General features: G+C 39.5%; 2 protein-coding genes across 2 annotated transcripts in view; both read left to right on the top strand.

The window, feature by feature from the left end:
* Positions 1–25,277, top strand: part of CTSC (cathepsin C) — a 48,123-nt gene that overhangs the window by 17,261 nt on the left and 5,585 nt on the right. The window contains exons 3-5 of the mRNA XM_062196850.1: positions 6,761–6,927; positions 11,801–11,956; positions 16,676–16,791. Coding sequence (XP_062052834.1) covers positions 6,761–6,927; positions 11,801–11,956; positions 16,676–16,791 — 439 coding nt within the window. The remainder of the gene's footprint in view (positions 1–6,760; positions 6,928–11,800; positions 11,957–16,675; positions 16,792–25,277) is intronic.
* Positions 22,047–23,089, top strand: LOC133764616 (eukaryotic translation initiation factor 3 subunit M-like). Its single transcript, XM_062198292.1, is given in 1 exon segment — positions 22,047–23,089. A coding segment is annotated over 1 exon segment (960 nt). The 5' UTR covers positions 22,047–22,055; the 3' UTR covers positions 23,016–23,089.

Genomic DNA, 25,277 nt, shown 5'->3' with positions numbered 1-25,277 from the left:
AATTTATAAATTTCTGGATTCATATAACATATTAAGATTAAGTCAAGAAGATAGAGAACCTAAACAGACCAATAATAAGCAATGAAATTGAGGCACTAATCAAAAGTCTTCCATCAAGGAAGAATCCAGGACCTGATGGCTTCACTACTGAGTTCTACAAAACATTGAAAGTAACTCCAATATTCTTCAAACTGTTTGAAAATATTGGTTGGAAGTCTGCCAAATTCTCTTTATCAGTCCAGCATTACTTTTATACCAAAACATGGTCATGAAAAGAAAACTAAAGGCCTATATCCTTAGAGACCATAAATGCAAAGATTCTCAACAAAATACTAGCAAATCAAATCCAAAACCACATGAAAGATCATACATCACAATCAAATGGGATTTATACCAGAAGTGCAAGGGTGGTTCAGCATTCACAAGTCAATAAATGTCGTAAGTCACAGCAATATAATGAAGAACAAAAATCATCTGGTCATCTCATTTAATGCAGAGAAGGCATTTGATAAGATTCAACACGCCTTCATGATGAAAACCCTCCACAAATTAGAAATAACATTTCTCAAAATTATAAAGGCTGTATATCACAAACCAAAGCCAATATACCAAATACGGGAAAACTGAAAGTATTTTCCCTCAGAAAATGTGGTATAAAGGTTGGCACCGTGGCTCAGTAGGCTAATCCTCCACCTGCAGCGCTGGCACACTGGGTTCTAGTCCCGGTCGGGGTGCCGGATTCTGTCCTGGTTGCCCTTCTTCCAGTCCAGCTCTCTGCTGTGGCCCGGGAGTGCAGTGGAGGATGGCCCAAGTGCTTAGGCCCTGCACCCGTGTGGGAGACCAGGAGAAGCACCTGGCTCCTGGCTTCGGATCAGCGTGGTGTGCCGGCTGCAGCGGCCATTGGAGGGTGAACCAACGGTAAAGGAAGACCTTTCTCTCTGTCTCTACCTCTCTCACTGTCCACTCTGCCAGTCAAAAAAAAAAAAAAAAAGAAAAGAAAATGTGATATATTTATATTTACACAATGGAATATTATTTAGCTATAAAAAATGTAGTTCTACCATTTGTAGCAAAATGAATGCAACTGGAGGACATGATATTGAGTGAAATAAGCCAGGCCCAGAAAGATTAATACCCCATATTCTCCCTTATATGTGGGAGCTAAAATTTAAAAAACAAAAACAACAAACAAGAAATGCCTGTGTGTATCAGTATTGCTGCAAGTATAGTTTTGTGGAACTTTGTTTTATACATTTGTCAAACCAATGGTTAATAATGTTATACTGTTATAGTTTTAGTGATCTTCAATTACTTGAAAATGTATATGACTGAAATGGTCATTTTTCCATTCAGTTATTATTTATATCCATTGTTTCTATTCTCACAAAACTAGGGTCTTTTTGATTTTTACTTGTTAAACTTATACACTGAAGTATTAAGGCTTTTTACTGTGATGTGAATTTAAAATATTTTATCTCAAAAACTAACAAGAATAGGGAGAGGGAAGGATGGAGGGTGTGAGAAAGGGAATATCACTAAGTTCTTAGAATTGTATCTACAGGGGCTGATGCTGTGGCACAGCAGGTTGAAAGCCCTGGCTTGCAGTGCTGGCATTCCATATGGGCACCAGTTCGAGTACTGACTGCTACACTTCAGACCCAGCTCCCAGCTGATGCACTTGGCAAAGCAGCAGAGGATGGCCCAAGTGCTTGGGCCCTTGCACCCGTGTGGGAAACCCCGAAGAAGCTTCTGGCTCTTGGGTTTGGATCAGCTCAGCTCCAACTGTTGTGGCTATTTGGCGAGTAAACCAGTGGATGGAAGACCTCTGTCTTTCTCTGACTCTACCTCTCTCTCTGTAACTCTGTCTTTCAAATAAATAAAATAAATCTTTAAAATTAGAATTATATCTACAAATTACACTGAATTTCTTAAAAACTAATTAAAACTTAGGATTAAAAAATTATCCTATCTATGGTTTCAGAGACTGATATTTATGTAAATGAAAACACACTGAAAAAATATTTGGCTACATTTCAAGTTGGGTAATGTAGCCAAAGCTTCAACTCCTTAATCATTGGTAATGTCAGAGATCATGTAAGAATTATTTTGCAGTACCAGGAGAAATGACAGATACCCTGAGAACATTCAAGTCAAGAAAATGACAGGGTACAGTGGGTGGTTCCCCAGTGAATGCCTCTTTCCCACAAGCTGTAGTCAGGCACAGCTTTGCCCAGCCTTTTATTGCAGCTCTTCCCTTCTTTTGATAGGGTAATTTCAGGTTCTAAAAGACACCAAGTTATTTCAGGATGTGAAAACTGCAGAAGGAAATCAAATGAAATTTTAAAAGGAAAGATAATGGCGTCAATTTAATGTATCAAAAATGATACATAAATGGATAGTTTCCTTAGTACATTCACAGGACTTGAGATAAAACACACACACACACACACAGTTGGATTATAAATAAGTCCTATGTACATATTTAGAATTATTTACCTGGCTTTATCACTATTAAATGAGAAGACTACAGATGTAAGGATGACAGTTAAGAAGCATGAAGAGGAGTTTTGGAACTTCTGGGTTAACCTGAATTTACAAATCAGGCTACAGATATGGGGAGGAGAATTTTCTGAAGTAATACCAGAGTTAGAATTTGGGCCTCTGATGTCTTGGCATTTTCATAATCTATTAACAATAAATTTCTAATCACTTCTTAATTTCTTATGTTACTGTTGAAATGGAGCATGGTGTTTGCTTCTCTTTATTTTGCATCCTTTAAAAAAATTACTTCTTTATTTATTTGAAAGGCAATGTGACAGAGAGAGAGGTTTTCCATATGCTGATTCACTGCCCCAATAACCACAACAGCCAGATCTGGGGCAGACCAAAGTCAGGAGCCAGGAACTCCATCCATATTTCCCATGTGGATGGCAGGGGCCCAAGCTCTTGGGCCATCTTCCCATACCTTCTGAGGTGCATTAGCAGGGAACTGAATAGGAAGCAGAGTAGCCAAAACTCAGATATGGGATGCCAGTGTCACAGCAGCAGCTTAACCAATTGTGCCACAGTGCCAGCCTCCTATTGTGCATTTTTAAATTTATGTATACAGTAATTAATTTCCTCCTAGTGCCAGACTGTTTCCTTGGTGCTAAATAAGCAAAAGTGCAGTACTCACAGTCCCTATGCGTCTATGAAGAGAACAACCTCACAGGTTGTTGTGAAAATTATGTGACTTAATATACATAAAAATGATCAGTGAGAGGAAGTCTGATAATATTTCTGTTTTATATATGAGGAATCTGAAAGTACAGAAAGGACAAGTAACTTGCTCAGGATCACACAGCCAATAAGTGGTAGAGCTGGATTCTGTCTCACAGCCCAAGCCTAAGGGTAATATCTGTTACCTCTTCCCTGAATAAAACACTCTCGGCAACATTGGCAAAAAGTCTGAAATAGCCAAGGCACCAGAAGTTCCTGAACAATGGAGAAACAACCATCAGGGTTGCTAGATTTAGTCTTGGGCAGCATTTTAGACCAGACTCTTGAGTCAGGTCATCTTCCAGAACTAAGCAATTTAAGTTGCATTTCATGGAGTTACTGATACTAGACTATTTCGATCTACAAAATAGCTGATCTGTATAGTGTAGTGCAGATGCTCCTCCACTTCATTTTTCAGAAAAGATTAATTTTGGGCTGTTACTGTGGCATAGTGCCAGCATCCCATGGGGCACTGATTCAAGTCCTGGCTGCTCCACTTCCAGTCCAGCTCCCTGCTAATATGCCTGAGAAAGTAGCAGAAAGTAGCCCAGGTGCTTAGCTGCCTTCACCCATGTGCTGGACCCGAAGGAAGCTCCTGGCTCCTGGCTTTGGGTTTGCCTGTCTCTAGCCATGTGGCTCTCTCTAACTCTGCCTTTCAACTAAATAAGACTTTAATAAAAAATGTAATTATTTGAATGACAGAGTTACAGAGAGAGAGGGACACGCACACACACACACAGATCCTCCACCTCTTGGTCCACTCCCCAAATGGCTGTAATGGCCATGGTTGCACCAGGCTGGAGCCAGGAGCCAAAAGCTCCATTCAGGTCTTCCATGTGGGTGACAGGGACCTAAGCACTCGAGACCATCCTCTGCCACCATCCCAGGCCATGTGAAGGGAACGGGATCAGAAGCAGAGGACAGGAACCAGAGCCTATCTAGAATGCCAGTGTCACAGGAGGCAGCTCTGCCACAATGCAGGCCCCATTCCACCCACTTAATTTGTGTCATGACATACGCATCATAAATTGAAAATGTCTTAATTCAAAAATGCACCTAATACACCTTATCCAACATTGCAACTTACCAACAGTGCACTGCCTTGTGAACAGGTGGCTGACTTAGGAGCAAGGCTGACAGGGAGCTTTGGCTCCTACTGCTGTCCAGCAATATGAGAAAGTGTCCTGCAGCATGTTGCTAGCCCCAAAAGGTCGAAATTTGGACACTGAATGTGAATCACTGTCACACAGCCGTAAAGTGTAAAAAATTGTAAATCAAACCCCATCTTAAGCCAGGGATTGTCTGCATAATAAATATGAATTTTATTAGCATTTCCACATAGTGCATCCTCTGACATTCACTGTTCCTCATCCTGTGTGGGGGCTTTAGCAGAAACAGGAGTAGTGAGCTGAGCTTTTGCTAGTGAAGATATTCTGAGCTAGAGGCAGATAGATGGGTTCTGGGATATCACGACTGACTGAGATAGAAGCCAGATGTGCATGTTTGTAGCCCAGAGTAACTGCCCCGTGCTGAACTGTTTAGTAAGTAGTGAATCCAAGGACGCAGATCCAGCCTTTTTGGAATTTAAAGCCACATATCCTTAACTCAACCCCTCTGTAGGGTTTGAATTCAGAGTCAGATGCAACAAGGTAATTTTACCTCAAAGTTTAGTTCAGCGCTTAGTTCCTCTAAACTCGATGTTGGCAAACTATAGGTGTGTTTTGCAAATAAAGTTTTATTGGTACATCGCCTGGCTCATTCATTTATGTATTCCCTATGCACCTGTTACATCACAGAGGTAGGGTGTAGTATTTTTGACCAACGCCTTCCAGCCTGGAAATCTAAAATATTTAGTATTTGGTCTTTAAGAAAGAAGTTTGCTAGCCTCTGTAGACAGGTAAAGTAGCATCCATTAGATTAGATCAAGAGTCTGCAAATATAGCCCATGGGACCAAACCCAACCCACTGTATGCTTTTTGTAAATAACAGTTTTATTGAAACATAGCTGGCCCCTTTGTTGATTTGTTTGTGCTGTCTTTGACTTCTTTTCTATTGCACTTAGAGTCAGTAGTAGCCACAGACCTTAACGGCCTGCAGAGCCTAAAATATTTGTTCTCTGGATTTTCTAGAAAATACTTACCAGCCCTGAATTTGATCATGGACCCTCAAAATGTTTACACATTTGAGGGTATTTTTTCTAGTTTCCTTGATTTATAGATGAGAAAACTAGGACCTGGTAAAATCTTGCCTGAGGTTCTAAAGATACTTTGTTCACAATTAAGTCAATTAATGTCAATTAATTCAGACCCTAAGATCTTCTGTGCTGAACTCTCTCCTTGTAGAAACTCAGCAAGGCAAGTTTTTTGTTTGCTTCCTGTACCTGACACCGTCATTCTGGATTGTGAGATGTCTGTCTGGGAGCCAGGTCATCTGAGTTCAAATCCTGTACCTGTTTCTTTCTAGTTATTTTTTAGTGTTAGCATTGAAATGTAATGAAGCCATATTAGTGAAAAAAGGTGGAGAGATATTTAATAATCCAGTTGTTTTAGTTCTCTCTCTCTTTTTTTTTTTGAAATGACTCCTTTTAAATTATTTTTTTATTTTTATTTATTTATTTAGACAGGCAGAGTGGACAGTGAGAGAGAGACAGAGAAAGGGGTCTTCCTTTTGCCGTTGGTTCACCCTCCAATGGCCACCGCGGTAGCACGCTGCGGCCGGCGCACCGCGCTGATCCGATGGCAGGAGCCAGGTGCTTATCCTGGTTTCCCATGGGGTGCAGGACCCAAGGACTTGGGCCATCCTCCACTGCACTCCCTGGCCACAGCAGAGAACTGGTCTGGAAGAGGGGCAACCGGGACAGGATCGGTGCCCCGACCGGGACTAGAACCCGGTGTGCCGGCGCCGCAAGGTGGAGGATTAGCCTAGTGAGCCACGGCGCCGGCCTTTAGTTCTCTTATGACCAAAACGTCCTTATAAACAGGTAAATTGACCAAAAAAAGGGATTTTGTTTCATTCTATAGTATTTTTTTTATCACTTGTTATTGTAGTTTCCTAATATGAATCTTCTCTGAGTGGAAAAACATGAGTTCATAGTGTGATGGGCAGAGGAGAATTCTGTTTCTGCCAAGCCAGCAGCTCTGGTGCCTTAGGTGGGAGTTACTTTTCCTCTCTGAGCTGAACCTTCATTTCATCATTGGTGAAAGCTTTATTGGTAGGATTGAATGAAGGAACTTTAGTAAAATGCCTCAGATTGAGGCAGTTGCTATAAGAATGTTAGTTTTTTTCTTTGCCTTTCATTCTCAGAGTGTTCTGTTACATTTGTTTGGTGGCCAACAATGCTATCCATTGGAAAGTTTGTTATCTTCCTTTTCTAGAATAATTCTCAGAATTTAACCTCTCAAGATGAAATTTTTGTTTTAGTTGGCAAAGGGTGTTTTCATCTTGGACTTAGGGCTGAACAAAGATTTCACTTTGCCTTTCCTTCTGTTTTTTTTGATTGCAGTATAAAGAAGAGGGCAGAAAGGTAACCAGTTACTGCCATGAGACGATGCCAGGATGGGTGCATGATGTGCTGGGCCGGAACTGGGCTTGTTTTGTTGGAAAGAAGGTGGGAACCACCTATGAGAATGTGAACATGAACATGGCACACTTTGGGAGTCCCCAGGAAAAGTGAGTTGTCACAAGTGAAGCATATATGCGGTGTCTTCTATAGTGTGCAAAATCTCTGAGCGTGTTAATTCTTGGAAAATTTTGATTATGTAAAATTTGGCTTAGAAACATAAGCTGTGTAAAATTTTACTGGGAAAATATGCTGACTGATGTAATGGAGAGAAGAAAATACTTTTTCCAAAGTACTCTAAAAGTAATGGATCATTAATGAATTTTAATAAATTTATGTTAAGGATCTCACAATTGCAAATTACCAATAAAGAAAAATTATTGATTGCCTTGTAACAATACGTTGCAGAGTACTTGTAAATAACTTATATTTCTGTTGCAACAAGTATTTTTTTAACTTTTATTTAGTAAATATACATTTCCAAAGTACAGTTTATGGATTACAATGTCTTTCCTTCCCCATAATTTCCCTCCCACTCGCACCCCTCCCATCTCCCGCTCCCTCTCCCATTCCATTCACATCAAGATTCATTTTCAATTATCTTTATATACAGAAGATCGATTTAGTATATATTAAGTAAAGATTTCATCAGTTTGCACCCACACAGAAACACAAAGTGTAAAGTACTGTCTCAGTACTAGTTATAGCATTACTTCACATTGGACAACACATTAAGGACAGATCGCACATGAGAAGTAAGTACACAGTGACTCCTGTTGTTGACTTATCAATTTGACACTCTTGTTTATGGCGTCAGTAATCTCCCTAGGCTCTAGTCATGAGTTGCCAGGGCTATGGAAGCCTTTAGAGTTCGCTGACTTTGATCTTATTCCGATAGGGTCATAGTCAAAGTGGAAGTTCTCTCCTCCCTTCAGAGAAAGGTACCTCCTTCTTTGATGGCCCCGTTCTTTCCACTGGGATATCACTCACAGAGATCTTTCATTTAGGTAGGTCTTCTTTTTTTTTTTTTCCAGAGTGTCTTGGCTTTCCATGCCTAAATACTCTCATGGGCTCTTCAGCCAGATCCAAATGCCTTAAGGGCTGATTCTGAAGCCAGAGTGCTATTTAGGACATCTGCCTTTCTATGAGTGTGCTGTGTATCCCGCTTCCCATGTTGGATCATTCTCTCCCTTTTTTATTCTGTCAGTTAGTATTAGCAGACACTAGTCTTGTTTGTCTGATCCCTTTGACTCTTAGACCTACCAGTGTGATCCATTGTGAACTGAAATTGATCACTTGGACTAGTGAGATGGCATTGGTACATGCCACCTTGATGGGATTGTATTGGAATCCCCTGGCACGTTTCTAACTCCACCATTTGGGGCAAGTCCAATTGAGCATGTCCCAAATTGTACATCTCCTCCCTCTCTTATTCCCACTTTTATATTTAACAGGGATCACTTTTCAGTTAAAATTTAAACACCTAAGAATAATTGTGTGTTAATTACAGAGTTCAACCACTAGTACTAGAACAAAAAAGTACTAAAAGGGATAAAGTATTACATTGTACATCAACAGTCAGGACAAGGGCTGATCAAATCACTGTTTCTCATAGTGTCCAATTCACTTCAACAGGTTTCCCCTTTGGTGCTCAGTTAGTTGTCTCTGATCAGGGAGAACATATGATATTTGCCCTTTGGGACTGGCTTATTTCACTCAGCATAATATTTTCCAGATTCCTTCATCTTGTTGCAAATGCAAGTATATTGTAAACAAGACATTAAGTAACTGAATTCAATGTGTGCAGCAAGGGTTGCCATATCAAAGCACCAGAGACAGTGGCTCAAACAACACAGTTATTTTCTTACACTTTGGAGGTCAGAAGGTGTCCTCTGATTTGTTTTTTGGTTCTTGTTTCCCTGAGGCCATGCTCCTTGGCTTGTCCATGGCCATTCTCTTAGTGTTTTCTGACTGTATCCTAATTTCTTATTAGAAGGAGACCAGCCATGTTGTTTTAAGGCCTTATAGGTATGATCTCATTTGACGTTAGTGTCCTCTCTTCAATTCAGTCAGCTGCTGAGTTACGGGGGCTATTACTTCAACATATGGATTTTGGGGGATGACAATTCAGCCTGTGGCATGCACTTAATGTCCTTGTTAAACAAAGCCTACTGTAGAGTAACTGGGAGCCACATGAACAAGAGACTTCAGACTTCATTAGTTTGGGAAGGAGAAGTTAAATAGTTACTACCTTTTCTGTTTTATTTAGTTGTAATGCCACTACTTTGCACAAGTGCTGAGCATGCCGCAGACTAATTCATCTCTCCACTTTAAGTTTAGGTTTTGAACAGCTTTTGTTTTGTTTGGCTTAGTTCTTGGGCAGTGCATTTTCACCTAAGCTGTTCACTTTCACCCTGTCATTTAGGATATCCTTACTCATGTTCTCTCAATGAGTGAAGAAATTCCTTCCCCTGTGCTCTGAACTTGCACTGCCTCCCTGTAAAATGAGCATTTGGTGCTAAATTACCTTCAAAGTCTCTTTCAGCTCTTAATGATCAGTAATTCCACAGCAAGGTGCATTATTTTTAATCTTCTTGTATCTTAAATACAAAAAATCATAGTGTTTAAGCCCCACCGTGGAATCTTGTTATTACTGTAATGGCACTGATCCAGCATGTGAGGTTTTGCTGAGTGTTATGATACCATCTAAAGTAAGGGAAGTAGGACTTAACTACCGCTTCTCAGTCAGTCAGTGAACAAGTGACTGTAACCACTGGAAAATGTTTCAGAAACCTTTCATTCACAATCGGAAATTTACTCTTGTGCCTGAACAAACAACTGGGCAACTGTAACTTGTTTTTGTTCTTGTATTAGTATTGTCAGAAATAAGATACAGGCAGTTTTCTCATCTGTTTAAGAAAGCTGCCTTTCTAGTTTCACACTCTGCTACAAGTAAGGGAGAACTGAAAACACGAAAATATTATTGACGTGCTTGTACATTTTTCTTGTTTTTTTTTTTTTTATGGCTTTCAGATTCTTTGACTTGATCAGAGTCCCTTTCTACAAATTTGAGTTAAAAAAGAAAAGTTCATAGTATGCCTGAAATGATAGTCATGTTAGATATATCTTGCTTTGCAGAATTGAATGTTCGTGGTTATCTTGGACCATGAGTTGCACTTAAACTATATAATCTTATTCTGTAATCCCAGTACCTGACACATAGCTGTGATAATGTTTTAATTAAGTAAATAATTAACTCACTCAATTTTTTACTTTGTAAACAACCTCTTTGTGTGTTAGAATTATTTACATATGTATTTAAGCATTTGGCATAATGTAAACTTGTGCTGCTCACATCTTTTTAAAATTTATTTATAAAGAGTTACATAGCGGGACAGAGAGAGAGATCTTCAATCTGCTGGTTAACTCCTCAGATTGCTGCAAAGGCAAGTGTTGGGTCAGGCTAAGCCAGGAGGTAGGAACTTCATGCTGGTCTCCCACATAGGTGGTAAGGGCCCAAGTACTTGGGGCATCTGCTGCTGCTTTTCCCAGACATTAGCAGGAAGCTGGATCAGAAGTGGAGCATCCAGAACTCTAATCATTGTCCATATGGGATACGGACTTGCTGGCACTGGCTTTACCTGCTGGGCCACAATGCAGGTCCCTGCTGCTCACATCTTAATGTAACTGTGAGACACCTAGTAGTCTTGTTACAAATGCAGATTCTGATTCAAATGGTCTAAGCTGGGTACTTAAGAGTCTGCATTTCTATAAATCTCCCAGGTGCTGCTGCTGGTGTGGTTCAAGAACTGAAGTTTGAGTAAAAATGATATAAATCAAACATCCATGTGGGATGCTTTCTGTATCATGTAGTTATAATAATTGCATATTATACATACATTGGGTACAGTTTCTAATGTCTTCATCTCTTTTTATTTTAAGATTTATTTATTTATTTGGGAGGTAGAGTTACAGAGAGAGGGAGAGACAGAGACATTGAAAGAGAAGTCTTTCATCCGCTGGAAAACTCCCCAAATGGCTGCAACAGTCAGGGCTGGGCCAATCTGAAGCCAGGATCCTAGAGCTTCTTCTGGGTCTCCCACGTGGGTTCAGGGGCCCAAGCACATGGGCCATCCTCTGCTGCTTTCCCAGGCACAAAGACAGGGATCTGGATCAGAAGTGGAGCAGCCAGGACTCAAATTGGTGCCCATGTGGGATACTGGCACTGCAGGCAGCGGCTTTATCTGCTATGCCATAGTGCCAGCCCCTGTCTTTTCTTCATATTTTTGTCTTCTTCAAAGGTTATAAAATTGCAATGTATGAATTGTAAGAACTGGGAAATATTGGTGATCTCATACCATCCATCAGGGATAACCGTGATTGGCATTTTAAAAATGTATTTGTAGTATACAATCAATATTACAAAAGTGATTATATGTATAATCTTTGATTTTCTTTTTTTAATTAATAGAGTGTGAACACTCTTCCACATCACTAAATAATCTTTTAGACATTTTCACAGAATATGAACTTTCTACAGCAAATTAAATTCCATTTTAATTTAATCAGTCCCTTATCATAGAACATTTATTAGGTTGTTTACAACTTATAACTAGGATAAAAGCATCTCATTGAATATCCTTTTATCTACATCTTGGTTAACTTGTATTTTTATTTTCAAAGGGAGGCATTATGATTCCACACTGTTGAAACATATTGCCAGTCACTTACCTGGAAGATCATACCACTTTCCAATTAAACAGAAGAGTGTGAGTGACTATATTAACCCATTATGTCCTATCATCCTCTAAATAGGACAGCCATACTTATGTTTAGCAATCAATGTACTGTGTATGGCACTTTGAAGTAAATTTTATTTTGTTGAAATATTTGCAGACCAGAAAACTTGGGACTTAATAGGTTAATGGAATCTATTTACATCAGTAAAGACTGTATCTGAAAGTATCTCACTTTTGTTGGCAGGTATGCTAATAGACTTTACAAATATGACCACAGCTTTGTGAAAGCTATCAATACCATTCAGAAGTCTTGGACTGCAACGACATATATGGAATATGAGACTCTTAGCCTGAGAGATTTGATGAGGAAAAGTGGTGGTCACAATCAGAGAATCTCAAGGTAATAAAGTACATATCTCTAGTGCCGATAAGAATATTGGTGTTGAATGTCATTTACCCTTCCACCAGGACCTGCTTAGTTTGCCACTGTTTTATTGGTCATCTCAATTTAAACTTTTTATGTTATTTTTTTTGGACCATCTCCCTTTCCTATTGATAACATATTCTATTTTTCTTCAAGTCCTGCTTATGGATTTTGCTTTCAGCTGTGAAAATCATTTCCATTACTCCCTTTCTATTTCCTATACAGTGGTTTAGGATTTTGTCATCTCTCTCCTGTGCTTTGGATTTGTGTCTTCTCTCCTATCACTTTGGTCTCTTTCCTTTTCTGTCCCCATTCTTAGCTGCTCTGTGAAATTCTGCAAGCTTCTCTTCCTATGCACAGCAATGACTATCCCACAGCCTATTGAATAATGTTTAGCTTGGTATCTGAAGCATCAAAATATGCCCTTAATTATACCTTGATCTACTTTCATACAATATGATGCATAATTATCAAAAACATTCCATTTGCCTCCATTGATGCCAGTTTTCACTTCAAATACACTTTGAGTTGCATACAATAACTGTCAAGTTTCCCACCTAGAAAAATCTGAAAATCTGGCCGGCGCCGTGGCTCAGTGGGCTAATCCTCCGCCTTGCGGCGCTGGCACACCGGGTTCTAGTCCCGGTCGGGGCACCGATCCTGTCCCGGTTGCCCCTCTTCCGGGCCAGCTCTCTGCTGTGGCCAGGGAGTGCAGTGGAGGATGGCCCAAGTTCTTGGGCCCTGCACCCCATGGGAGACCAGGATAAGCACCTGGCTCCTGCCATCAGAACGGCGCGGTGCACTGGCCGCAGCGCGCCTACCATGGCGGCCATTGGAGGGTAAACCAACGGCAAAAAGGAAGACCTTTCTCTCTGTCTCTCTCTCTACTGTCCACTCTGCCTGTCCAAAAAAAAAAAATCTGAAAATCTTATCTTTGTTTTAACGTCTAGACATACAGCTACTACCTTGTGCCAGAGGTGATATTTCTCATCTTTAGCATACATACCCCATGGTGTTTTTCTTACTTTGGAACATTATCTCATAATACTTGCATTTATGTAATCAGGTTGGGTAGATTTTTAAAAAATTTCCTCAGTACTATAGCTGAATCTAGGAAAAAGTACGTAATTGCCTAACATTTGTTAAATAACTAAGGCTATTCCTGTGATGCCATACCTTGCTTTGGGAGAATTTGATAATATAACTTAAAGATGGGTAACTGGAAATCAATAATGAAGATAATGGGAATCAGTAAATCATGAAGGTGAGTTCTTTTCCTCTTAATATGTTAAAACATTTGACCTTCAGGGCCGGCGCCGTGGCTCAACAAGCTAATCCTCTGCCGGCGGCTCAGGCACACCGGGTTCTGGTTTCGGTTGGGGCGCCGGATTCTGTCCCGGTTGCCCCTCTTCCAGGCCAGCTCTCTGCTGTGGCCCGGGAGTGCAGTGGAGGATGGCCCAAGTGCTTGGTCCCTGCACCCACATGGGAGACCAGGAGAAGCACCTGGCTCCTAGCTTTGGATCAGCACAGTGTGCCGGCCGCAGCGGCCATTGGAGGGTGAACCAACGGTAAAGGAAGACCTTTCTCTCTGTCTCTCTCTTTCTCACTGTCCACTGTGCCTGTCAAAAAAAAAATTTGACTTTCAGACAGTACAATGGTCAGCTCCTTCATATAGGGAACTATAGGGTTCATGGCTCAAATTGTTATTTGCACAGGCTGCCAGCTGGTTGATTACACAACTAAGTTGCGGCACTAACTTTTTCATCTGCAGACTAATAAGCTTAATGCCGTGGCGTTGTTCAGTTATGAAACTGGGGAGTTTTTTTCCTGTCTAACTGAGAGTATCTTTCCATAATCCAAAAATATCCTATTGTATTTCTTAGAGGGTATTTCTAGGAAACTGTGAGTCTGTTAGATGCTCTGTTTAAATGATTGGAAATGGGAGCATATAGTGTTCCCTTTTCAGATTCACTAAGTGGAGTCCTAATAAGTTTGTGTGACACAGGAAGTTGAGACCTGTTCAGCAACAGTACTCTAAAGGAGCAGTTGAAAGACATGTGTTGCCAGCGTTTGAACCTGGGCAGACTGATGCTCCTGTCTACAAGATTTGAACTCTGCCACGTTTCCAAGGCTCTCTTACAGGTCTCCTGTCTCTCCTGCTAACCAGTTTTGTTTTAGGGAAGGTCTAGCTTTATCAAGGGATGCTTTTGTGACTAAATTTCCATAGAATATTTACAGTAAGGGCATAGAATTGAGATACAAAGGAAATATTGGAACATATAATCTGGCCTCCAGGTTTTTGATAGCATGTTTGTGTATAAATTAGTTCTGTTGTAAGAATCCAGTGATTCAATACAAATTCTCAAAGATTTTTACCTGAGGTGTGTAGGAGAGTCTGTGAAACTGCCATAATTATAGATAAAATTTATTGTTTGTGGGCATTTTCTAAGGGTAGAATTTTGACTGGATTCCTAAGGGACTGGGTTCAAATGATTAAGAGCCGGTAACATACAGTACTCTTAAAATGTTTTTTAACTCTCACTTCCCCATCTCCTAAACTCCTCTTTTACTGTGTTCATTTTCATACCATGAAGCCTCAGTTCCTTCATTGTTTTTGTTTTGGGTGTATGTTCATTGATAGGCAAATACCTTGCCTTATAAAATGTAAGGAAGAAGATATTTGATAATCACATAAATGTATGAACATCTTATTTAATCCTCTTAATGACATGGATGATGATGGTAGATAGCATAATGGCTGCCCTTTATTAAGAACTTCTGAGAGATAGGCAGTATTTTAAGTACTTGTTAACCATTATTAAATTTAATTTTCACAATAACCCTTTAAGGTAGTATGGCTCTGGTTATTTTAATAGGAGTAAACTGTAGTTGTATGACGTTAACCACTGTGTCAAAGGTCACATAGGTAATGAGCATTGAAGCCATTTGTAGCAGATCAATATGACTCTGAGCTGATACCCTGAAGTTACATTATGCTGTCAAATTTAAATTTCTCTTTTCTTCTGCGAATTACTTACCATATTACTTGGTATATATAAGACAATAAGTTAAAATGTATGGATAGATTGGATTTTTTGGTCTTTCAGTATGAACTCATAGAAACAATTTCCTTTAAATATTTGTTTGTTGTTTAGTTTTTATTCATAAATCTCAGGAGACATGTCAAAAGTTGTTTTCTTCTCCAACTCTGTAAAATCCATGGTGCAGTTTTTATGTGCCTTAGTTATTCCTTAGACATTATCCAGGTTGTGTGTTTTACACTGTTATTTCCTAATATTTATTACAGTGATTTTTGTCTGTCAACATTGTCTTTATGTCTGTCAGCATTGTCTTCTGTATCATCAAAACACCTTATGTTTAACTCTAATTCATACGGATCTTCAACCAAAGTGCCTGGCTTAGAAAATATTTTTGTGAACAAATAGTTGATGCTTCATAGAATTTGCTATCTAATCTATAAATTTTCAAGGTTAGGACTGCTACTCTCAAATGAATTTTTGGTTTTTTAGTTCTTCCTTTCTGTTTCCTATCACTTCTGTCATTTTCTCCTGTGTTATCTCTGAGAGAAGTATGTCAGTGATAGGACAACTCAAGAATCGGTGCAGAGGGCATGTTGTCCAGAAAGAATCTTTTCCAGCTGTTAAATTGGAACCTACTGATACCAAATGGGTAACCATATTAAAAATAGTGTGGTATGGCAATGCCAAATGGAACAAAAGTTCAAATAGCTTATACTGGTATAAAAAAAAATAAATGCTACTATAGTGTAAGAAAAGTGCCCTAACCAAAGTTGAATTAATATAGAGAGAGGAAGTGACTTTTTGTAGGAGGCTGGTGGGTAGAGGCTACTCTTTGAGTTTTTAAAAATGTTAAGGGGAAACTCCAAGGGGAGTTCTATGTGCTGGCCAAAGTGTTACCCGAAAGGAGCAACAGCACAAAGACATGTCCTGTGCAGGCTCAGGGAGACTCCAAGAAGTCTCACGTAGTTAGAGCTGGAGTGCTGGTGTGTGTGTGTGTATGTGTGTGTGTGTGTGTGTGTGTGAAGTCTCTATACCAAGATGCATGTAGAATGATTGTTTTTTCATTTCCAGAAAATGTGTGTTTTTCACAACTTGGAAATTTCCCTGGTGTCTTACTATATATCAAAGTATGTGTACTTTTATTATGATTTCTCTGTAGTTAATGGAGCTAATCTGCTTACTTTATACTCAGAATTTTTTCCTTGTCAACTTCATTTCTTTATTATAAGCACGTAATTACCAGCCCCACTATCTGCTTAATCAGACATCAGCAATGTCTGTGTTTTCTCTGTACTGTTTGTGTGCTCAACTTCTCATTACTCTTTTCATGATCAAAAATCTGTCAAAAGTAAGAGAATGTAGCTATTCTAGCATACTAAATATAGCATCACAGTGATATGAAAAATAAGTGCATTTCACAAGGAGAAATAATTGGATTTTGAAAATTAAATTAATGAAAGCCATTTGCACAACTGAACTTTATAGTTGACACAAGTACAACAGACACGTTGAAATACTTGGGATAAGTGTTCTTTGGGTCTAAATCTAGATCCTAGCTACTACTGTAATGATGAACACCAGGCAATTAGAGGTTATAGAATCATCCTCAAAGGAAAGACTATTTATTAATATCTAATGTGTATTTCTATCCTAGGCCCAAACCTGCACCACTGACTGCTGAACTACAACAAAAGAGTTCAGATTTGCCAGCATCTTGGGACTGGAGAAATGTTGGTGGTATCAATTTTGTTAGTCCTGTTCGAAACCAAGGTAAAAAAAAAAAATCACACATAAATACACACACCTAAAAGTACATATTGATTTTGAACTATTTATTGAACATAGGTATGTGCCAGGCTCTGGGATGGATTGGGGGCTACCCATAGAGAATGGCCATGACCTACTTTAATAAAGGAATCAAAAATAATATGACCTGTGAATTCCTACTGCTTTGTTCATATCATTACAGACTTGGTGATAGATAATCTGTCCAACTGAGCTCAGCATTTCTTCATTTTCCTTCTCTATATATGTCCCAGGTAGCTGGTGACAATCAGAGTGATGTGTAAGTCAAAGTCATTTTTCTCCCAGTAGGAGAGACCTCCTATAGAAATGAATAATTGAATGCAATTAAATGTGGCCTTTCTTCTGCAAGGGTGTGCTAGAATCCTTTTTTGCTACCTGTTCTTCCATTTTCCTCATTATTTAGTCTTTAATTACTACAGAAGCCCAGGAAATAGATCTTTAAAGCTTTTGTGGTGGATCTTTTTAGCTTTGTAAGGACTTACCATTCACTTTGCATCAGAATGTGATCAGTGATGATCAGTGTTAACCCAGCTTCCTGAGTAGTGGCCTGGGGACAGAGCTAAGTTTTACCAAAAGTATGACTGTAATTGCATTTGATTGATCATTTAAAAAAATTTGATTCCACATGAGTTTATTTAATGACACTTCCTCTGAAATCACTGTATATCAGATTATCTTATTACTCTAAGTTCTAGAGAACAGTAACTTTGAGAAGCACTTATACAATACAGGCTGGTCATCTGTAATTCAAAAATCTGAAATCCAGAATACCATGAAATCTGAAACCTTGTGAGGATTCCTGAAAAATTTAGGATTTTCGAGCATTTCAAATTTCAAACTTTTTCATTAGAGATATTGAACTGGTAAAAATCTGTACAAATATTCCAAAATCTGAAAAACCCTAAAACTTGATATATTTCTGGTCCAGCATTTTGGATAAGGGGTGCTCAACCTATATTCAAGTTTATTAATTCTGAATTCACTTTGAAGATAATCATGCACATGACTTATTTGTTTCTATAAAATAGGTGTAGAGTTTGCTGTCAGGAAACTTTCTGATTAATGTCTTCTGAGAGGATTATAAATTTATAATACCTAATGAGAAGCTGCTCTTCCCTCCTAAAAATCTGATGATGACCTCTTCTACTTCTCAGCATTTGTCACCTGCCCTTCAAGTTCCATCCTCATGAATTTTTTTTCAATTTAGTATATATTAAGTAAAGATTTCATCAGTTTGCACCCACACAGAAACACAAAGTGTAAAGTACTGTTTCAGTACTAGTTATACCATTAAATCACATAGTACAACACATTAAGGACAGAGATCCTACATGGGGAGTAAGTGCACAGTGACTCCTGTTGTTGACTTAACAATTGACACTCTTGTTTATGGCATCAGTAATCACCCTAGGCTCTGGAAGCCTTTTGAGTTCGCCGACTTCGATCTTATTCCGACAGGGTCATAGTCAAAGTGGAAGTTCTCTCCTCCCTTCAGAGAAAGGTACCTCCTTCTTTGATGGCCCCGTTCTTTCCACTGCATCTCACTCACAGAGATCTTTCATTTAGGTCTTTTTATTTTTTTCCAGAGTGTCTTGGCTTTCCATGCCTGAAATACTCTCATGGGCTTTTCAGCCAGATCCGAATGCCTTAAGGGCTGATTCTGAAGCCAGAGTGCTGTTTAGGACATCTGCCATTCTAAATCCTCATGAATTTTTGTAGTCTTTGAGCTGGTCTTCTGCCAGTCAAACAGCGAAATGCTCATGCTTCATCTGGTACCAGGAATCTCATCTTTCAGCCTTTTATCAGATATTCTGAGGCTCAGGAACTATAAAACGTAGATCATGAAATCCTTCCCTACATACTTAGTTTCCTGGGAGAGCTTCTTTGGAAAGCTGGGATTGGAAATGAAAGAGCTTTGAAGAAAATTGAGAAAATGAGTGGAGCATGAAATTAAAGCTTTGATGTTAAGAGATGATTACAATTTACCCTAACAAATAGATCTCCTATGCCTATTTGGGAGAATTAAGTAAATAATGCATGTCATGCGTTGACTTGATGACTGAGGGTGTGCACATGGTTAGTGCTCTTTAGTAAGCTACTAATATATTGTTCTTTCTGTTAAGGTTACAGAACATCTAACAGAGGAAGGAAAGTCAACTTTCTTTTCTATATTTTATTTTCATAATTAATTTATATAAAGAGAACAGTTTTCATGTATTTCATACATGTATAGTTTTAAGAATATAATGATACTTAATCACCCTTCCTTGTCATTTCTTTCTTGTTTTTCTTTTAATTTTTGCAATAACATATTTTCAGTTTATCCATAATCACAAACTTAATCTTTCACTAAATAAAGAATTCAACAAGTATAAAGTAGAAAGACTGCTGTTCTGCAGGAGTATAGACAAGGGCTGTGAAGAGTAATCAAATCTCAAGATGTCAATTTCCTTCATATACATTGGATTTTTTGTATTCTATATATTAGCAACCACAGATAAAACTTGCATTTGTCTTTTTAGGATTGGCTCATTTCACCAAGGATAATGGTCTCCAGTTACATCCAGGATTTCATTCTTTTTAATGGCTAAGTAGTATTCCATCACAAACAGACACACACACACACACAAACACAAACACCTCACGTTTTGTTTATCTAGTCATCAGTTGATGGACATGTGGGTTGATTCTGTATCTTACCTATTGTAATTTAGCTGCTATACACATGTTCTTATCCTTAGTCAATTTGTTAACTGAATTGTTTCTTTTGTTGTTGTTGCATTTTTTGAGTTCCTTATATATTTTGGCTATTAATCCCTTATCAGGTATGTAGTTTGCAAATATTTTCTCCCATTCTGTCACTCTGCTTCACTTTGTAGTGTTTCTGTGCTGTGCACAAGCTTCGTAGCTTGCTGTAATGCCATTTTATCTATTTTTGCTTTGATTGTCTGTACTCCTGGGGCCTTATTGAAGAAGTCCTTGCCTATGCCAATGTCTTGCAGTGTTTCCCCTCTGTTTTCCTTAAGTAATTTGATGAAGTGAGGTCTTAGATACTTGACCCATTGTGCATTTATTTTAGTATAGAATGTAAGCTACAGGTCTTGTTTCATAACTACTGCATGCAGCGACCCAACTTTCCCAACATCACTTGTTGAATAAACCATCTTTTCTCTAGGACATAATTTTAGCTCATTTATCAAATATTAATTGGTTGTAGGTGTGTGGGTTAATTTCTGGGGTTTCTAATCTGTTCTGTTGTCCTCATGTCTATGTTTGTGCCAGTAACAAGCTGTTTTGATCATAACTGCCCTGTAATGTATCTTCACATCTGTTATTGTGATGCACCTAACTTTGTTTTTATTCTTTAAGATTGCTGTAGCTATTTAGGTTCTTTTGTTTCTATAAGAATTTTAGGGTCATTTTTTTCTAGATTTTAGAAGAATGTCCTTGGTATTTTGATTGAGATCTCATTGAATTTGTAAATTACTTTGGGTAGTATTGACATTTTGAAGATGTCGCTTCTTCCAATCTGCGAACATGGATGATTTTTTCATTTTTTGTGCCTTCTATGACTTTCCTTAATGTTTTGTAGTTTTCATTGGAGAGAGCTTTCATGTTCTTGATTAAATTTTTTGTCTTTGGCAAACAAGGATAATTTGACTTCCTCCTTTCCCATTTCTATCTCTTTGATTTCTCTTCTTGTCTGATGGCACTGGCTAAAACTTCCAGAACTATATTGAATAGTAATGGTGAGGGTGGGCATCTTTTCTGCTTCCAGATTTTTTTTGTTTTGTTTTGACAGGCAGAGTGGACAGGGAGAGAGAGAGAGACAGAGAGAAAGGTCTTCCTTTGCCATTGATTTACCCTCCAATGGACACCGCGGCCGGCGCGCTGCGGCCAGTGCACCGCGCTGATCCGAAGCCAGGAGCCAGGTGCTTCTCCTGGTCTCCCATGGGGTGCAGGTCTCCCTTGGGCCATCCTCCACTGCACTCCCGGGCCACAGCAGAGAGCTGGCCTGGAAGAGGGGCAACCAGGACAGAATCCAGCGCCCTGACCGGAACTAGAACCGGGTGTGCCGGCGCCGCAGCTGGAGGATTAGCCTATTGAGCCGTGGCCCCGGCCCTGCTTCCAGATCTTAATGGAGGTGCTTTGAGCTTTTCCCCAGTTCAATATGATGTTGCCTGTGGATTGTCATAAATTTCCTTGATTGTGTGGAGGTATGTTCCTTCTATACCCAATCTGCTTAAGGTTTTCATCATGAAAGGATGTTGTATTTTATCAAATGCTTTCTCTGCATCTATTGAGGTAATCATATGGTTTTTATTCTTGAATTTATTAATGTGATATATCACATTTATTAATTTACATATGTTGAATCATTCGAGCATCCCAGGGATAAATCCCACTTTGTCCAAGTGAACAATTGTTTTGGTGTATTGTTGGATTTCATCAGCTAGTATTTTATTGAGGATTTTTTGCATCTGTTCATTAGTGATATTGATCTATAGTTCTCTTTCTCTGTTTTATCTTTTTCTGGTTTTGGAATTAAAGGAGTTTGGGAGAATTTCCTCCCTTTCAGTTGTCTTGAATAGTTAATGAAGGGTGGAATTAGTTCTTCTTTAAAAGTTTTGTGCATGGAGCTGGCACTGTGGCACAGCGGGTTGAAGCCCTGGCCTGAAGCTCCAGCATCCCATATGGGTGCCGGTTCTAATCCTGGTTGTTCCACTTCTGATCCTGTTCTCTGCTATGGCCTGGGAAAGCAATAGAAGATGACCCAAGTCCTTGGGCCCCTGCACCCACATGGGAGACCTGGAAGAAGCTCCTGGCTCCTGGTTTTAGATCAGCGCAGCTCTGGCCATTGCGGCCATTTGGAGAGTGAACCAGTGGATGGAAGACCTCTCTCTCTGTCTCTACCTCTCTCTGTAACTCTTTCAAATAAATAAAATAAATCTTAAAAAAAAAAAGGTTTGGTACAATTCAGTGCAGCCATCCAATACTGGGCCTTTCTTTGTTGGAGGGTCTTTATTACTGATTCAACCTCCATCTTCATTATTGGTCTATTTAGGTTTTCTGTGTCTTCATGCCTCATTTTAGGTAAATGATAAATTTCATGTGTCCTGAGATGTATCCTTTTCTTCCAGATTATCCAATTTTTTGGCCTATAGCTGTTTGTAGTAATTGCAGATGATTCTTTTCATTTATGTTATATCCTTTGTAACATTTGCTTGATGTTGAAAGATGTTGAAAGTGTGATGAACAGCGTGGTATCCCTGCTTTTGATCCTGGAACCAGACAAGCAAGAAGCTTTGATTGAAAGCCTGTGTGAAAAGCTGGTCAAGTTTCGGGAAGGGGAACGCCCGTCTCTGAGACTGCAGCTGCTAAGCAACCTTTTCCATGGAATGGATAAGAATACTCCTGTAAGGTACACGGTGTATTGCAGCCTCATTAAAGTGGCAGCCTCTTGTGGGGCCATCCAGTACATTCCAACTGAGCTGGATCAGGTTAGAAAATGGATTTCTGACTGGAATCTCACCACTGAGAAGAAGCACACCCTTTTAAGGCTTCTTTATGAGGCACTCGTGGACTGTAAGAAAAGTGATGCTGCTTCAAAAGTCATGGTGGAATTACTTGGAAGTTACACAGAGGACAATGCTTCCCAGGCTCGAGTTGATGCCCACAGGTGTATTGTACGAGCACTGAAAGACCCAAATGCATTTCTTTTTGACCATCTTCTTACTTTGAAACCAGTGAAGTTTTTGGAAGGCGAGCTTATTCATGATCTTTTAACCATTTTTGTCAGTGCTAAATTGGCATCATATGTCAAGTTCTATCAGAATAATAAAGACTTCATTGATTCACTTGGGCTATTACACGAATAGAATATGGCAAAAATGAGACTACTTACTTTTATGGGAATGGCAGTAGAAAACAAGGAAATTTCTTTTGATACAATGCAGCAAGAACTCCAGATTGGAGCTGATGATGTTGAAGCATTTGTTATTGATGCGGTAAGAACTAAAATGGTCTACTGCAAAATTGATCAGACTCAGAGAAAAGTAGTTGTCAGTCATAGCACACATCGGACATTCGGAAAACAGCAGTGGCAACAACTGTATGATACACTCAATGCCTGGAAACAAAACTTGAACAAAGTGAAAAACAGCCTTTTGAGTCTTTCTGATACCTGATTTTTTTATGCATATAATTTTGTTCTGTTGGGAGAAAACAAAACCTAAATCATAGTAAAACATTATAAACTAAAAAAAAAAAAAAAAGGATGTATTTCTTTAACTCACATAACTGCTTCTCTGTGTTTTTGAGTAATCTTACCATCATTCTTTTGAATTCCTTTTCTGGAACTTCATCAGTCTTCATCTTCACATTCTAATACTGAAATGTTGTTATGTTCCTTTTGTGGAGTTATATTGTCTTCCTTGTTCATGTTTCTTGTATTTCTACATTTATTTTTACATATCGGTAGAACACTTGTTTGTTTTCCTCTTCTGAATGCTTTGATCTTTGAAATGTGCTTGGATGCCTTAGTGGAATGCCTGCTCTTTCAATGGATAGCAGAGATGTCTGCTGATTGGGGCCAGGGAGCAACCAGTTCTCAAGGGTGGGGCAAAAGTCCAGAGTGATAGCCAAGTTAGGCTTGCTAGATATCCTTTGTCAGCTTGGTGATGTATGATTGCCTCAGCTGGCATGTTCACAGTCCCAGCCCCTCTCTGCTAAGGTAAACAACATGCCCACAGTGCCTGTGCACCCAAAGCACTCAGGTGCACACGCTGCACAAAGGATCTGTGCAAGACTCTGGAACCAGACCCAGTGATTGCCCAAAGACACAGGCACACCTCATGCCCTATCACACAGTCATAGGGTTCCCACAGTCACAGGGCACAGGCCTCCCACACTCTGCTCCCTGGGAGCAGGGGATCCACTCTCTACCCGCAAACCTCCCCCTCCATGAAGGTGACTACCCCATTCCTGGTGCCAGCTGTCTGCCTGAGGCCAGAGCCTTGGTGGGCTGAGGGTAGGGAGCAGTGTGCCCTCACTTCACAGACCTAAGTGGATGCCCTTCCCTATGCCAAATCTCCAGACCAGACTCAAAGTCAGTGGGGACCACAGATTTATCCCTCCAACAGAATCCACCTGTGGTCCATGGGCTGCAGCAGCCTCCACTCACTTTATTAATAAGATGGAGTTCCTCCCTGCTGGTTGCTGGGTTTGTTGGTGGAGGGGGAGGGGAAGAAATCAATGTGCCCTTCTTTCCTGAGGTTAGGTGGACACCCTGCCCCCCACCAGCACTTCCGTCTGGATTAAAAGTCAGTCAGTAGGGATTTCGAGATTCTCCCTCAGACAGTATCATCTGAGGTGTGCTGACTGCTGCAGGTTCCTCTCACCTGACTCCGAGAAGATGGCGTCCCCGCCAGCCACCAGCTGCAGGAGTTGCTGGCAGCGCTTCCTGGCTGTACAGTCCCTGCTGCTCCATGGGATCTCTCTTATTTCTGTAGACTCTGTCCTTCTGGTATCTTCCTGTGGTCAAATCAGCACCTCTTTTCCTTATTTAGCCATCTTGCATCTCCTGGAAATTCAACATTCTAATATAAAATTCTTTGGCACTGATTTAATGTAGCCTAGTAAAAGGCATTATTTCTAATGTTCCCTATCTTTGAGTGTTATAAATACATTCATACAAACTGCAATTCAAAACTGGCTTTGATGGATTAATTGCTTTTGAATAGATTCCTCTTCTATGGTATCTTGTCAAGTACTTGAGAAAATAATGCACTTAGCTCTTCCTCTTTGACTTTTTGGTTTTCTCTACTGTAGGTTGGGAAAAGAGTAATTACTTTCTCTTTCTGCTAATTGAGCTAGTTGGAGATTTCCACTAACTTTAACAATACCACTGTTATATATAACCCAGAATTCAGAATTAGCTGCAGTTGAGGGAATTTACAACTTTCATAGAACAAGTGGAGATTAAAGAAAAAAGAAAAACTGGGAAGACAAATGAGGTTTTACCTTTATGCTTGACACAATTTTAAGAACAAGCCTTACAGCTAATCTCCTCTGAGGTATGAGAATGAGAGAAGCTGTGAAATTGGGCAAGATGGACTTATTTTATTCTTCTCTCATCTATGCTGTCTTTATTTATTGTATCGTTAATAGAGGAGAGGGGGAGCATCTCTCATCAGTCATGTTAGTTAGGAAATGCAGGCTTTTTCCCTAATATTTAAAGTCTAGGCCATTTGCACCTTTCTTCTAAATTCTGAAGGCAGGGACCTTAAATTGTTCCGCTCAATTCGTCTTATGCCTGTGATAAAAAGGAATGCCAACAAGGTCAGGTGATATGACCCAGGTCACATAGCTAATGAATGACAAAGCAAGAGAGGAGAAAAAGAATCTTGACTCCTCACTCCTAGTTCAGATCTGAAAAGTGCAATTGAATG

Source organism: Lepus europaeus, chromosome 7 (genome assembly GCF_033115175.1).
Source record: "Lepus europaeus isolate LE1 chromosome 7, mLepTim1.pri, whole genome shotgun sequence".
Lineage (NCBI taxonomy): Eukaryota > Metazoa > Chordata > Mammalia > Lagomorpha > Leporidae > Lepus > Lepus europaeus.
The sequence above is the reverse complement of the archived record's forward strand: the minus strand, read 5'-3'. Positions and strand labels throughout refer to the sequence as shown.